Genomic DNA, 17,303 nt, shown 5'->3' on the forward strand with positions numbered 1-17,303 from the left:
AGACCTTAAAAGAACTGATATAGACAAAACCATAACATGAAAACTACGTGACAAATGCACAAGCTTCAGTAACCGACTCGATCAACTGGAAGAAAGAGTATCAGCGATTGAAGATCAAATGAATGAAATGAGACGAGAAGAGAAGCATGGAGAAAAAAGAGTAAAAAGAAACGAACGAAGCCTCCAAGAAGTATGGGATTATGTGAAAAGATCAAATCTACATCTGATTGGTGTGCCTGAAAGTGAGGGAGAAAATGGAACCAAGTTGGAAAACACTCTGCAGGATATCATCCAGGAGAACTTCCCCAACCTAGTAAGGCAGGCCAACATTCAAATTCAGTAAATACAGAGAATGCCACAACGATACTCCTCGAGAAGAGCAACTCCAAGACACATAATTGTCAGATTGATCAAAGTTGAAATGAAGGAAAAAATGTTAAGGGCAGCCAGAGAGAAAGGTCAGGTTACACATAAAGGAAAGCCCATCAGACTAACAGCAGATTTCTCAGCAGAAAGCCTACAAGCCAGAAGAGAGTGCGGGCCAATATTCAACATTCTTAAAGAAAATAATTTTCAATCCAGAATTTCATATCCAGCCAAACTAAGCTTCATAAGTTAAGGAGAAATAAAATTCTTTACAGATAAGCAAATGCTTAGAGATTTTGTCACCACCAGGCCTGCCCTACAAGAGATCCTAAAGGAAGCACTAAACATGGAAAGGAACAACAGGTAACAGCCATTGCAAAAACATGTCAAAATGTAAAGTCCATCAATGCTAGGAAGAAACTGCATCAACTAGCGAGCAAAATAACCAGCTAATATCATAATGACAGGATCAAGTTCACACATAACAATATTAACCTTAAATGTAAATGGACTAAATGGTCCAATTAAAAGACACAGACTAGCAAATTGGATAAAGAGTCAAGACCCATCAGTATGCTGTATTCAGGAGACCCATCTCACATGCAGAGATACACATAGGCTCAAAATAAAGGGATGGAGGAAGATCTACCAAGCAAATGGAAAATGAAAAAAAAGGAGGGGTTGCAATCCTAGACTCTGATAAAACAGACTTTAAACCATCAAAGATCAAAAGAGACAAAGAAGGCCATTACATAATGGTAAAGGGATCAATTCAACAGGAAGAGCTAACTATCCTAAATATATATGCACCCAATACAGGAGCACCCAGATACATACAGCAAGTCCTCAGAGACTTACAAAGAGACTTAGACTCCCATACAATAATAATGGGAGACTTCAACACCCCACTGTCAACATTAGACAGATCAACGAGACAGAAAGTTAATAAGGATATCCAGCAATTGAACTCAATTCTGCACCAAGTGGACCTAATAAACATCTACAGAACTCTCCACCCCAAATCAATAGAATATACATTCTTCTCAGCACCACATCGCACTTATTCCAAAATTGACCACATAGTTGGAAGTAAAGCACTCCTCAGCAAATGTAAAAGAACAGAAATTATAACAAACTGTCTCTCAGACCACAGTGCAATCAAACTAGAACTCAGGACTAAGAAACTCAATCAAAACTGCTCAACTACATGGAAACCGAACAACCTGCTCCTGAATGACTATTGGGTACATAATGAAATGAAGGCAGAAATAAAGATGTTTTTTGAAACCAATGAGAACAAAGATACAATATACCAGAATCACTGGGACACATTTAAAGCAGTATGTAGAGGGAAATTTATAACACTAAATGCCCACAAGAGAAAGCAGGAAAGATCTAAAATTGACACTCTAACATCACAAATAAAAGAACTACAGAAGCAAGAGCAAACACATTCAAAAGCTAGCAGAAGGCAAGAAATAAGTAAGATCAGAGGAGAACTGAAGGAGATAGAGACACAAAAAACCCTCCAAAAAATCAATGAATCCAGGAGCTGGTTTTTTGAAAGATCAACAAAATTGATAGACCGCTAGCAAGACTAATAAAGAAGAAAAGAAAGAAGAATCAAAGAGTTGCAATAAAAAATGATAAAGGGGATATCACCACCGATCCTACAGAAATACAAACTACCATCAGAGAATACTATAAACACCTCTACGCAAATAAACTAGAAAACCTAGAAGAAATGGATAATTTTCTGGACACTTACACTCTCCCAAGACTAAACCAGGAAGAAGTTGAATCCCTGAATAGACCAATAGCAGGCTCTGAAATTGAGGCAATAATTAATAGCCTACCAACCAAAAAAAGTCCAGGACCAGATGATTCACAGCCGAATTCTACCAGAGGTACAACGAGGAGTTGGTACCATTCCTTCTGAAACTATTCCAATCAATAGAAAAAGAGGGAATCCTCCCTAACTCATTTTATGAGGCTAGCATCATCCTGATACCAAAGCCTGGCAATAAACGTAATCCAGCATATAAACAGAACCAAAGACAAAAACCACATGATTATCTCAATAGATGCAGAAAAGGCCTTTGACAAAATTCAACAGCCCTTCGTGCTAAAAACTCTCAATAAATTCGGTATTGATGGAACGTATCTCAAAAGAATAAGAGCTATTTATGACAAACCCACAGCCAGTATCAGAATGGGTAAAAACTGCAAGCATTCCCTTTGAATGCCCGCCTGTAATCCCAGCTACTCGGGAGGCTGAGGCAGGAGAATTGCTTGAACAGGGGAGGTGGAGGTTGCAGTGAGCCAAGATCGTGCCACTGCACTCCCAGTTTCCGTTTCAAAAAAAAAAAAAAGCAAAAAATGTATACATATGGTAAAATAGCATATCCATATAGTCTGAAAATCATCACTTAAAAACAACTTATTTTCCCAATTCATTATTTTTGAGGAAAAAACTCATTACAATTCTTGCCTTTATCAGAATCTTCATAGTTTGTTCTCTCTGTTGGCAACTCATCACTTCCCCATGTTATTGCATCATCATCAGTCTTCTTTTCTTGTGACTTCTGAATTAAGCTATGAAAACAAAACACATTTGTAACCTTTTCTTCATTTTTGTACTCAAATTAAACATTACAGCCCTGAATGATTTTCTCTACAATTATTACAGTATTTTAAAATAGAATGTCTGATTAAGAAAACCAAATCCACAATTCTTAAAATTTATTGGTAGATGTAAACAACTGAGACGTAGAATGGTTTAATACAGTTTTAAAATTTATCCTTGGACAGATCCCAAGTCTTTGAACTTCAGACTGAAGGAGTCCATTTGAGGATGTAGAAGGTGGTGGTTTTATTTCTATCCTTCAACATGGATGAGTGATTACAATTGTATCAGCGTATAGCTTTCTCCTTCTTTTCAGCAGCTGCCCACTACTGCAAAATATCAATGTATCTTAATTTATTTAAAGAAGTCTCTGTTGACGGGTATAGCCTTTTGCTACAACAGGAGGCCAGAAGGACACTCCTGTACCTGGGCACTCACTTAATGTAATGAAACCCAGTACAAGTTCTCAATATTTTGGGAGTGCAAAACAGATGGTAAGGTGGATGGCTTTGGTAAGGTGGATGGCTAGGAGAGAGAAACTAGGTAGGAGAATGGTGTTTAGTGCTAAGGTGAGGTGAAAAAGGATACATAAAAGCCTGAATACATTTTGAACTTTCTGATATTTAGGGGGAACAAAGCAGAGTACTTTTATCCGATGACATTAGTATACACCAGGACATGGACTAATGCTCCCAAGATGTCAACAGGGCAGCAATTATGCTGCTTTTATGACAGATGTTTCCCCCTGTTCTAACTCACTGTGGGTGACAACACTTATTTTGCTGGGTTAAAAAGCTCTATATCCATGAAATGTCTGGGAAAGCTTCAGTAGAGAGTTCTCCTCTTGTGTGACAATGTTCCTGCTCATTCCTCTCATCAAACAAGGCAATTTTGTGAGCTTCAGTGGAAAATTACAAGGAATCCATCTTAGAGCCCTTATTTGGCTCCTTCTGACTTTTTGTTCCTCAATCTCAAAAAATCTGTAAAGGGCATGCATTTTTCTTCAGTTAATAATGTAAAAAAGACTGCATTGATATGGTTAAATTGGCAGGATCTTCTGTTTTTTAGGGATGAATTAAATGGCTAGTATCGTCACCTACAAAAGTGTGCTAAACTTGATGGAGCTTATGTTAATAAAGTTTATATTTTACATTTTTATCTTTTAACTCTATTTTTTCATGAACTTTCTGAAGTCCCCTCATATATATGAAGCCTTTCCCTCACATATATTTTGGTTAAAAAAGACCTTATTTTATAATTAGAAATTGTTTAAAACATATTTTTGTGGGTTTTAAAAAACTTTCTTACTTTTTTTTGTTTCATATTCTCTTTAAAAATTTGTAAATTTTTAAAGTATAGAAAAATAAAGAAACTGAAAAATAAATGACCCATAACCCAACATGAGAAGACAGTCACTATCATGATTGTTGGCACATTTCCATTAGTTCACTCTTTCATTCATTTTTTCCCATGGTTAAGAGAATATCGCTTTTTTGAAGCAATGGTATAATAAACACATTTTCACATGTCACTAGAATCTCCTAGTAACAAAAATTTTAAAACTTTTTTTTTTTTTTTTTAGACAGTGTCTCGCTCTGTTGCCCAGGCTGGAGTGCAGTGGCGTGATCTCGGCTCACTGTAACATCCACCTCCCGGGTTCCAGTAATTCTCCTGCCTTAGCCTCCTGAGTAGCTGGGATTACAGACACACGTCACCACACCCAGCTAATTTTTATATTTTTAGTAGAGACGGGGTTTCACCATGTTGGCCAGACTGGTCTCCAACTCCTGGCCTCAAGTGATCCGCCCATCTCAGCCTCCCAAAGTTCTGGGATTACAAGCATGAGACACTATGCCTGGGTTTTTGTCTTTTTAGTAGAGAACGGGGTTTCACCATGTTGGCCAGGCTAGTCTTGAACTCCTGACCTCAGGTGATCCGCCAGCCTCAGCCTCCCAAAGCACTGGGATTACAGGCATGAGCCACTGCACCTGGCCTGAAAAATTTAAAGCATTCTTAATATTCAACCATAGTTTCATAATTTACTCAACAATGCTTATTTTACTCAGAGCATTTATAGACAGACAGACAGATAGAAGCATTATGGATACTTTGCAAATTATTTTCTTACCTTTCACTTTTTACTTTTTCTTCACAATATTCTTCACAGCCATTCATTTTGGTGGGCTACAATAAAAATAAATAAGAATCAAATCAGCCCATTGTAACAAAAAAATCAATCTCATACTATTTTTTTCCTGTTAGTTATTTCCTATATTTACTGTTATTGCTCATCTTTATATTACAAAGACACATATGACATTCAATTAATACACTCCAAATAGTGGCTGAGACATCAGTGGCCCAACAGTCTTTGCTGTTCCCACTTAGTTATCTTCACACTCATCTTGGCTTTTCATTTTTTTAAAGAGATGGAGTCTGTTGCCTGGGCTGGAGTCCAGTAGTACAATCATGACTCATTGTAACCTCAAACTCTTGGGCTCAAGCAATCCTCCCCCCTCAGCCTCCTGAGTACTAGGGACTACAGGTGTATGCCACCATGCCTGGTTAATTTAAAAATTTTTTTTTTCTGTAGAGATGGGATCTCACTATGTTGCCCAGGCTGGTCTTAAACTCCTAGCCTTGAGTCACTCTCCTGCCTCAGCCTCCCAAAGTGTTGGGATTACAGGTGTCAGCCATTGCAGCCAGCTTGGCCTTCATTTCTTATCTTAAAAATATCAATAGGAAAGAGGTAAAGAGGAAAAAAGATGAAAGTGTGAATTAATGATTATTTAGATATGCACATTTGCATATGCTTTTCTACTACTTCAATTTTAAAATCTGAAGAAAGCTTTGAGAAAATCTTAGTAGTTTCAAATATGTTAAATTATAATATATTGCCCCTTTATCATTAAAGATTAATCAACTCATACTTTAACTGAGTATGGTATGTTTCAAAGATCCAAATACTGCAGCAGGAGCAGTTTGCTGCAATTAGAAAGAGACGCCAAATTGTATCCTTTTTTTGTTATACTTCGAGTTCTGGGGTACATGTGCATACCATGCAGGTTTGTTACATAGGTATACATGTGCCTTGTTGGTGTGGTGTACCCATCAACTCATCATTTACACTAGGTATTTCTCCTAATGCTATCCCTCCCCTAATCCCCACACCCGTGACAGGCCCTGGTGTGTGACGTTCCCCACCCTGTGTCCACGTGTTCTCATTGTTCAGCTCCCACCTATGAGTGAGAACATGTGGTGGTTGGTTTTCTGTCCTTGTGTGATAGTTTGCTTAGAATGATGGTTCCTAGCTTCATCCATGTCCCTGCAAAGGACATGAACTCATCCTGTTTTAAGGCTGCATAGTATTCCATGGTGTATATGTGCCACATTATCTTTATTCAGTCTATCATTGATGGACATTTGGGTTGGTTCCAAGTCTTTGCTACTGTGAACAGTGATGCAAAAAACATACGTGTGCATGTGTCTTTATGGTAGCATGATTTATAATTCTTTGGGTATATACCCAGTAATGGGATCGCTGGGTCAAAGGGTATTTCTAGTTCTAGATCCTTGAGGAATCACCACACTGTCTTCCATAAACGTTGAACTACTTTACACTCCCACCAACAGTGTAAAAGCGTTCCTATTTCTCCACATCCTCTCCAGCTTCTGCTGTTCCCTGACTTTTTAATGATAACCATTTTATTTTTTTTTACAGACTATTTCTTTATTGAAATAAAGATGGAATATATATGGAAAACTCCTCAACAAAGTACTAGCAACACAAATCAAGCAACATACAAAAAGAATAAGACACTATAACCAAGTGGGATTTATTCCAGGAATGCAAAGTTGGTTTAATATATGAAAATAAATTAATATAATACATCATATCAATGGGATAAAGGATGAAAAACCATGGTAATCTCAATTAATGCAGGAAAAGCATTTGACAAAATTTAATACCTTTCATGATAAGAAAACATTCAATAAACTAGGAACAGAAGGGAACTTCAGGCTGAGTGTGGTGGCTCATGCCTGTTATCCCAGCACTTTGGGAGGCCAGGGTGGGCAGATCACCTGAGGTCAGGAGTTTGAGACCAGCCTGGCCAACATGGTGAAATACTTTCTCTACTAAAAAATTTAAAAAATTAGCCAGGTGTGGTGGTGCGCACCTGTAATCCCAGCTATTCAGGAGGCTGAGGCAGGAAAATAATTTGAATTCATAGGGCAGAGGTGCAGTGAGATGAGATCATATCACTGTACTCCAACCTGGGTGATAGAGAGCCAGACTCTGTCTCAAATTAAAGAAAGAAGGGCACTTACTCGATCTGATAAAGGCTATCTTAAAAAAACCCACACCCAACATATTTAATGTAACTAAAGGCATTTTTCTCCTGAAATCAGGAACAAGACAAGGATGTTTCTCTCATCACTTCTATTTAAGACTGTATGGCAGGTCCTAGTCATAGCAATCAAGAAAAAGAAATAACAGGCATCTGGACTGGAAAGGAAGAAGTAAAACTATCTGTATTTGCAGGTGACATGAATGATCGCCATTCTAACTGGCATGAGATGGTATCTCATTGTGGTTTTGATTTGCATTTCTCTGATGACTAGTGACAATCAGAATTTTTTCACATGTCTGTTGGCTGCATAAATGTCTTCTTTTGAGAAGTGTCTGTTCATATCCTTTGCCCACTTTTTGATGGGATTGTTTTTTCCTTGTAAATTTATTTAAGTTGTTTGTAGATTCTGGATACTAGTCCTTTGTCAGATGGGTAGATTGCAAAACCTGTTCACTCTAATGATCGTTTCTTTTGCTGTGCAGAAGCTCTTTAGTTTAATTAGATCCCATTTGTCTGTTTTGGCTTTTGTTGCCATGGCTTTTGTTTTAGTCATGAAGTCTTTGCCCATGCCTATGTCCTGAATGGTATTGCCTAGGTTTTCTTCTAGGGTTTTTATGGTGTTAGGTCTTACATTTAAGTCTGTAATCCATCTTGAGTTAATTTTTGTATATGGTGTAAGGAAGAAATCCAGTTTCAGCTTTCTACATATGGCTATCCAGTTTTCCCAGCTCCATTTATTAGATAGGGAATCCTTTCCCCATTGATTGTTTTTGTCAGGTTTGTCAAAGATCAGATGGTTGTAGATGTGTGGTACTATTTCTAAGGCCTCAGTTCTGTTCCATTGGTCTATATATCTGTTTTGGTACCAGTACCACGCTGTTTTGGTTACTGTAGCCTTGTAGTGTAGTTTGAAGTCAGGTAGTGTGATGCCTCCAGTTTTGTTCTTTTTGCTTAGGATTGTCTTCGCTATGTGGGCTCTTTTTGGGTTCCATATGAACTTTAGTTTTTTCCAATTCTGTGAAGAAAGTCAGTGGTAGCTTGATGGGGATAGCATTGGATCAATATATTACCTTGGGCAGTATAGCCATTTTCACAATATTGATTCTTCCTATCCATAAGCATGGAATGTTCTTCCATTTGTTTGTGTCCTCTTTTATTTCATTGAGCAGTGGTTTGTAGTTCTGCTTGAAGAGGTCCTTCACATCCGTTGTAAGTTGGATTCCTAGGTATTTTATTCTCTTTGTAGTAATTGTGAATGGGAGTTCATGCATGATTTGGCTCTCTGTCTACTATTGGTGTACAGGAATGCTTGTGATTTTTGCACATTGATTTTGTATCCTGAGAGTTTGCTGAAGTTGCTTATCAGTTTAAGGAGATTTTGGGCTGAGACAATGGGGTTTTCTAAATATACAATCATGTCATCTGCAAACAGAGACAATCTGACTTCCTCTTTTTGTAATTGAACACCCTTTATTTCTCTCTCTCACCTGATTTTCCTAGCCAGAACTTCCAATACTGTATTGAATAGGAGTGGTGAGAGAGGGCATCCTTGTCTTGTGCTGGTTTTCAAAGGGAATGCTTCCAGTTTTTGCCCATTCAGTATATTGGCTGTGAATATGTCATAAATAGCTGTTATTATTTTGAGATACATTCCATCAATACCTAGTTTATTGAGAGTTTTTAGCATGAAGGGCTGTTGAATTTTGTCAAAGGCCTTTTCTGCACCTATTGAGATAATCATGTGGTTTTTGTCGATGGTTCTGTTTAATGTTTACTGATTTGTAGATGTTGAACCAGCCTTGTATCCTAGGGATGAAGCTGAGTTGATTGTGATGGATAAGCTTTTTGATGTGCTGCTGGATTCAGTTTGCCAGTATTTTATTGAGGATTTTTGCATCAATGTTCACCAGGGATATTGGCCTAAAATTCTCTTTGCTGTGTCTCTGCCAGGCTTTGGTATCAGGATGATGCTAGCCTCATAAAATGAGTTAGGGAGGATTCTCTCTTTTTTTATTGATTGGATTAGTTTCAGAAGGAATGGTACCAGCTCCCTTTTGTACCTCTGGTAGAATTCAGCTGTGAATCCATCCGGTCTTGGACTCTTTTTGGTTGGTAGGCTATTAATTTTTGCCTCAATTTCAGAGCCTGTTATTGGTCTATTCAGAGATTCAATTTCTTCTTGGTTTAGTCTTGGGAGGGTGTATGTGTCCAGGAATTTATCCATTTCTTCTAGATTTTGTAGTTTATTTGCATAAAGGTGTTTATGGCATTCTCTGATGACAGTTTGTATTTCCGTGGGATCAGTGGTGATATCCCCTTTATCATTTTTTATTGCATCTATTTGATTCTTCTCTCTTTTCTCCTTATTAGTCTTGCTAGCGGTGTATTTTGTTGATCTTTTCAAAAAAGTAGCTCCTGGATTCATTGATTTTTCGAAGGATTTTTTGTGTCTCTGTCTCCTTCAGTTCTGCTCTGATCTTAGTTATTTCTTGCCTTCTGCTAGCTTTTGAATGTGTTTCCTCTTGCTTCTCTAGTTCTTTTAATTGTGATGTTAGGGTGTCAATTTTAGATCTTTTCTGCTTTCTCTTGTGGGCATTTAGTGCTATAAATTTCCCTCTACACACTGCTTTATATGTGCCCCAGAGATTCAGGTACATTGTGTCTTTGTTCTCATTGGTTTCAAAGAACATCTTTATTTCTGCCTTCATTTCGTTATGTACCCAGTAGTCATTCAGGAGCAGGTTGTTCAGTTTCCATGTAGTTGTTTGGTTCTGAGTGAGTTTATTAATCCTAAATTCTAATATGATTGCACTGTGGTCTGAGAGACAGTTTGTTACAATTTCTGTTCTTTTACATTTGCTGAGTAGTGTTTTACTTCCAATTATGTGTTCAATTTTAGAATAAGTGTGATGTGGTACTGAGAAGAATGTATATTCTGTTGATTTGGAGTGGAGAGTTCTGTAAATATCTATTAAGTCCACTTGGTACAGGGCTGAGTTCAAGTCCTGGATATCCTTGTTAACCTTCTGTCTCGCTGATCTGTCTAATATTGACAGTGGGGTGTTAAAGTCTCCCATTATTATTGTATAGGAGTATAAGTCTCTTTGTAGGTCTCTAAAGACTTGCTTTATGAATCTGGGTGCTCCTGTATTGGGTGCATATATATTTAGGATATTTAGCTCTTCTTGTTGAATTGATCCCTTCACCATTATGTAATGGATTTCTTCGTCTTTTTTGATCTTTGTTGGTTTAAAGTCTGTTTTATCAGAGACTAGGATTGCAACCCCTGCTTTTTTTTTTGGTTTCCATTTGCTTGGTAGATCTTCCTCCATCCCTTTATTTTGAGGTTATGCACATCACTGCATGTGAGATGGGTCTCCTGAATACAGCACACCGATGGGTCTTGACTCTTTATCCTATTTGCCAATCTGTGTCTTTAATTGGGGCATTTAGTCCATTTACATTTAAGGTTAATATTGTTATGTGTGAATGTGATCCTGTCATTATGATGTTATCTGGTTATTTTGCCTGTTAATTGATACAGTTTCTTCATCGCGTCGATAGTCTTTACCATTTGGGGTGTTTTTGCAGCGGCTGTTACCTGTTGTTCCTTTCCATGTTTAGTGCTTCCTTCAGGAACTCTTGTAAGGCAGGCCTGGTGGTGACAAAATCTCTCAGCATTTGCGTGTCTGTAAAGGATTTTATTTCTCCTTCACTTATGAAGCATAGTTTGGCTGGATATGAGATTCTGAGTTGAAAATCATTTTCTTTAAGAATGTTGAATATTGGCCCCCACTCTCTTCTGGCTTGTAGGCTTTCTGCTGAGAGATCCATTGTTATTCTGATGGGCTTCCCTTTGTGGGTAACCTGACCTTTCTCTCTGGCTGCCTTAACATTTTTTCCTTAGTTTCAACCTTGGTGAATCTGACAATTACGTGTCTTGGGGTTGCTCTTCTCTAGGAGTATCTTTGTGGTGTTCTCTGTATTTCCTGAATTTGAATGTTGGCCTGCCTTGCTAGGTTGGGGAAGTTCTCCTGAGTAATATCCTGAAGAGTGTTTTCCAACTTGGTTCCATTCTCCCTGTCCTTTCCAGTACACCAATCAAATATAGATTTGGTCTTTTCACATAGTCCCATATTTCTATGAGTGTGTGTTTGTTTCTTTTCACTCTTTTTTCTCTAATCTTCTTGCTTTATTTCATTAATTTGATCTTCAAACACTGATATCCTTTATTTTACTTGATTGAATCGGCTACTGAAGCTCATGCATGCGTCATGAAATTCTCGTGCCATGGTTTTCAGCTCCATCAGGTCATGTAAGGTCTTATCTACACTGTTTATTCTAGTTAGCCATTTGTCTAACCTTTTTTCAAGGTTTTTAGCTTTCTTGTGATGGGTTAGAACATGCTCCTTTAGTTTGGAGTAGTTTGTTATTACCAACCTTCTGAAGCCTTTTCTGTCAACTTGTCAAACTCATTCTCTGTTCAGTTTTGTTCCCTTGCTGGCAAGGGGCTGTGATCCTTTGAAGGAGAAGAGGTGCTCTGGTTTTTGGAATTTTCCACTTTTGTGCTCTGGTTTCTCCCCATCTTTGTGGTTTTCTTTACCTTTGGTCTTAGATGTTGGTGACCTACAGATAGGGTTTTGGAGTGGATGACCTTTTTGTTGATATTGATGCTATTCCTTTCTGTTTGCTAGTTTTCCTTCAGTCAGGCCCCTCAGCTGCAGGTCTGTTGGAGTTTGCTGGAGGTCCACTCCAGACCCTGTTTGCCTGAGTATCACCAGCAGAGGCTGTAGAACAGCAAATATTGCTGCCTGATCTTTCCTCTGGAAGTTTCGTCCCAGAGGGGCACCCGCTTGTTTGAGGTGTCTGTCGACCCCTACTGTGAGGTGTCTCACAGTCAGGCTACATGGGGATCAGGGACCCGCTTGGGGAGGCAGTCTGTCTGTTCTCAGAGTTCAAATGGCGTGCTGAGAGAACCACTGCTCTCTTCAGAGCTGTCAAACAGGGACATTTAAGTCTGGAGAAGCTGTCTGCTGCCTTTTGTTCTGCTCTGCCCTGCCCCCAGAGGTGGAATCTAGAGAGGCAGTAGGCCTTGCTGAGCTGCGGTGGGCTCCGTCCCATTTGAACTTCCCAGCAGCTTTGTTTACACTGTGAGCTACTCAAGCCTCAGCAATGGTGGATGCCCCCCACTGGTCAAGCTGCAGTGTTGCAGGTTGATCTCAGAGGGCTGCACTAACAGTGAGCAAGGCTCAGTGGGCATGGGACCTGCTGAGCCAGACATCGGAGGGTATCTTCTGGTCTGTTGGTTGCTGGGTCTGTGGGAAACACGCAGTATATGGTCAGGGGTGTACCGTTTCTCCAGGTACAGTCTGTCACAGCTTTCCTTGGCTAGGAAAGGGAAATCCCCTGACCCCTTGCGCTTCCTGGGTGAGGTGATGCCGCACCCTGCTTCAGCTCACCCTCCATAGGCTGCACCCACTGTCCAATGAGTCCCATTGAGATGAACCAGCTACCTCAGTTGGAAACGCAGAAATCACCCATCTTCTGCATCGATCTTTCTAGGAGCTGCAGACTGGAGCTGTTCCTATTCGGCCATTTTGGAAGCGATCACCCCCAAATTGTATTCTTAAATGGTTAGTAAATTATACGATTGAACCTTTATCAGGACAAATTTTCTTAACAAATAGGAAATTCCCTTGAAGACTCTGAAGTATCTGGCCCCTGTCTACTTTTATAATCTCCCCTTTACCCACTAGGCTTCAAATTCATGGGTCTTTTAGTTCTTCAAAATCACTCATCCCTTCTTACCACAAAGCCCTTCTGATGGTGTCTTCTCCTCTTGAAGATGTTTTCTATCCACCCAATCTAAAGCAGGTTTCCTTGGTTATTCTTTTGTGTGTGTGTGTGTGTGTGTGTGTGGCACTTAAAAACAACAAACAAACTTCACAGACCTTAACGCAACTTGTAATTACATATTTATTTGTGTGTTTGATTTTTTCCTCCTTTCCTCTCCATTAGTAAGCTCTACCAAGGCAGGAATCATGTTGGTCTGTTCACCACTGTGTGCCCACACACGCTTATGTCTGAGACCTAGTTTATTACATCCATTTAATAAAAATGACACCTGTAATATGACCTTTCAGTTACAGACTTTGTAGAGTTAAAAAGTACCATAATTAAATTACCCTGATAATAATTTCAATTTAGTTGATGTAAATGTAGAACTTCTACAGTAGAAGGAAAAAGGTTTTAATCCACTGTCAACTAAAAGGAAATTTCCTAGACCTCATCTGTTTTAAGAAGCTGCTCATTTTAGTCTGGATTAAATTTTTTTTCCAACTAAAGTCATTTGCATTTCTTATTTCCCATTACAATCCTGGTCTAAGAATATAGCATGTGTATAATGATTTTAGAAAGTACAAAGCCTTTTATAAGAGTCAAATGCTGTTATAAATATGAAAATTTTAATAATACTATTATTAAATGAAAATGGTGAGGTAAAACTCAATTAGAAATAAGCTACAGTGATACCTGTGTTAACCAATTACCACTATTTTTGTAAAGTTCACTTGTGTATGGGGGAGGGTTGGTTAAGAAGATTGGCCTTCAGTTTCTTGTCAGTATGGACTGAGGGACCTTTGGAAGAGGAGGCAGCTGTGGTACTGCCTCACCGAATATATTTAAGAGTTTTTAAAAGAGTGGTCAGCCCATTTGAAGGTTATTTTACAATCCTAGTGCTCAAGGAATCCAGATCCAGTAACTTGAGTAGAGGAGATATCTCCTGGATCTAGGATGAACTACATAATTTGCAGTGCCAGGAGCCACATGCAAATAAGAGATCTCTTGTTAAAAACTTATTAAGAACTTCAAGTTGGTGACGGTACAGCACTATAGCATATTTGAAGTAGGAGGCTCTTATAAGCACAGGGTTCTGTGTGATTGCACTGGCTGAATGCCCATAAAGCCAGTCCTTCTGAGATCCAACAGTCAAGCAGGATTATCCTCAGGTGCCAGAGAGTCACTAAAAGTTTTTGCCTTGTTTTTGCTTAAGAAATTAAAAACACTACATAAGAAGAATATGTTTGAAGAAATTAAAACCATTAAAAAATAACCAGAATTAGAAAGCATATTGATTCATTTCAGTGGCAAGAGATGTGGAAAGAGCAAATTCCTTGGCATGGCATGTAAGTCACTTCATGAACTAACACCTTGCCTATCTTTTTAGGCTTAGCTTTCAAGACACCCTGTGATACCCTACTTGCAATGACTTAGTGTCCTGAATGTTCCAGGCTCATCTATACCTTCATTCCTCTGCTAAAGCAGCTCCACAGTATGTATAGAATGCTCTTTCCTAGCCTATCTTAACTATCAAACACCTTTAAGATGCTAATTCTCTAGAAAGCTTTAATAACTTTAATAACTCCTGTGTAGCCCCAACCATTTTCCCCCTTCTTTGTAGCTCCCGCTGAACTCCATATAAACATTTAATAGAATACGTTTCTACAACTTTTTAAAAATTACATTTACTTATTTACATGTGTACTTCTCTCAAGTTGACTACCAGAGTGGACAAGCAAATTTAGGACAGAAACCCTAACACCTCTTCTTACCCCATCATCTCCAGCAAAATTAGTCAAATAAGTTCAATAGCTAAATGGTTTTGAAACTGTAGACAATAATTTATAGTAATGTATATGATTAGCATTCATTCTTTCATTCTTAAATAAGACATAGGCATTGACCTAAAGTACTTCACTGAGAGGTACTAAAGAGTACAGACAATTACAATACTGAATGAGAAACACAATGAATGTATAAATAGATATCATGTATAATCTTTCTTCTATAAGAAGATATTTCTATATTCCTATACTTTTTAATACCAATGGTTAGCATCTTAACTTTTGGTACATGATAAAACTTTCAAAGTTACAGAATATACTGTTAGAACCAATTCAGTAAATAATACACAATTTGTTTAGGGTGATTTCAAGCACTTATAAAAGACTATTATTAGAAGTTCTAAATAATTCTTAAAACTAGCCAGTTCTAAAATATAGGTAATATTCTAGAAATATAAGATGAAACAGAAAACTTTTCCAGAATGCTAGCTCGGTCTTCTTTCAGCTAGGGGAGATTAGTCATATTTGCAAATTTTGTCTGCTTATGAATACAATTGTCATAGTGATTTAAACATGTTCCTAGAATTAGATACAAATAAAAATTTAAATGTTTTAATCTAAGATCCCTGTTACTCCTTTCCTAAATTTGTTCCCTCACTTTCTTTGCTTTGTTTACCATTATTTAAAATAGATTCTAAAGCAGAAGTCCCATTTATTCAGGAAGTACTAATTTAATATATCTAGCCCAAAATGTATTCTCAATGCATGTATTTGCAGGATCTATCTGTACTTCAGTGGCAAGACAATTATATAGTTCCTAATAATTTGTGTCCTCTTACTGACAAAAAGGAAATCTAAAATTCATCAATAGATGGCCAATTTAATAAATTATGGTATAACCTTACAATAAAATAATAGGAAGTCATTAAAATGTATGAGGCAAATTTATACATCTCACATGGAAAGAGGGTAATGATCAATTCTTAAGTGAAAACCAAATTCAGAACCATGTGATAAAATGTATATTAAAAAATTATGTATGTATACAAATATTTATGTTTTGATATGCACAGTGGAAAGGTAGAAATCAAAATTTTTAACAATAGCTACCTCAGATGAATAAGATAAATATGTTTTTAAAAAGGGACCTACTTTTTTTTTTTTGAGATGGAGTCTCACTCTTATTGCCCAGGCTGGAGTGCAGTGGCGTGATTTTAGCTCACTGCAACCTCTGCCTCCCAGGTTCAAGCGATTCTCCTGCCTCAGCCTCCCAAGTAGCTGGGATTACAGGCATGCACCACCTTGCCCAGCTAATTTTGTATTTTTAGTAGAGATGGGGTTTCTCCATGTTGGTCAGGCTGGTCTTGAACTCCCAACCTCAGGTGATCAGCCCACCTCGGCCTCCCAGAATGTTGAGATTACAGGCGTGAGCCACCATACCTGGCTGGGACTCACATTTTTGAAGATTCTGTTGGAAACTTTTTTACAATAAGGATGTAATATATTTTCATAATGAAAATAATAAAAAAAGATAACTTGAAAGAAGTTTTCTGCCATAAAACAGTCATAGCTCAGTATAAATGAGAATCTATATTATGTTAACAAGCTTTCTTTACTCTTTTAAAAGAAAAAGCATGTGACATGACTTTTCTTTTTTTTTGGGGGGGACTGAGTCTCGATCTATTGCACAGGCTGGAGTGCAGTGGCATGATCTCTGCTCACTGCAACCTCTGCCTCCCAGGTTCAAGTGGTTCTCCTGCCTCAGACTCCTGAAGGGCTGGGATTACAGGTGTGCACCACAACATCTGGCTAATTTTTTATATTTTTGGCAGAGACAGGGTTTCACCATGTTGGCCAGGCTGGTCTTGAACTCCTGACCTCAAGTGATCTGCCCTCCTCGGCCTTTCAAAAGTGCTGGGATTACCGCCATGAGCCAATGCGCTCAGCCTACATCACATTTCTGAAATGGCAATTACAGATTTTTACTTTCTTAGTTAAAAGACATTACAACATACATTTTAAGGGGCATTTTAATGTTACTATTAAATATTAATAAAAATGTGATAAAGTCATGATTTAAAATGTTCAGAAAACCTTTTCTAAAGAGCCTATTTTTACTGTAATTATTAATATTCTGATTATGTGAAAGTGCATCTTAAGAAAAACCACTAGCGACTGTCATATTTTGAGATATCTAATATTTGTATGATTATTTTTGTAGCTTGAGAAATATATACTTATCAGTCATAAGCTTCTGTGTATATATATACACTATTTGTAAATATTTAATGAACAGTTATGTATGTATGAGATTGTGTGTAAGTACAAGCATGCATG

The 17,303-nt window shown here is 37.9% G+C and overlaps 1 protein-coding gene across 5 annotated transcripts in view; it reads right to left on the bottom strand.

Moving 5' to 3' along the window:
- The window catches only part of PTPN13 (protein tyrosine phosphatase, non-receptor type 13), a 223,063-nt gene that overhangs the window by 16,612 nt on the left and 189,148 nt on the right, over positions 1 to 17,303 (bottom strand). For all 5 annotated transcript variants that reach the window (XM_025385716.1, XM_025385719.1, XM_025385718.1 and 2 more), the window contains 2 exons: positions 5,121 to 5,176; positions 2,858 to 2,961 (listed from right to left, as the gene is read on the bottom strand). In XM_025385716.1, the coding sequence (XP_025241501.1) occupies positions 2,858 to 2,961; positions 5,121 to 5,176 (160 nt within the window). The remainder of the gene's footprint in view (positions 1 to 2,857; positions 2,962 to 5,120; positions 5,177 to 17,303) is intronic.

The sequence above is a fragment of the Theropithecus gelada genome, chromosome 5, assembly GCF_003255815.1.
Source record: "Theropithecus gelada isolate Dixy chromosome 5, Tgel_1.0, whole genome shotgun sequence".
In the NCBI taxonomy this organism is placed as follows: Eukaryota; Metazoa; Chordata; class Mammalia; order Primates; family Cercopithecidae; genus Theropithecus; species Theropithecus gelada.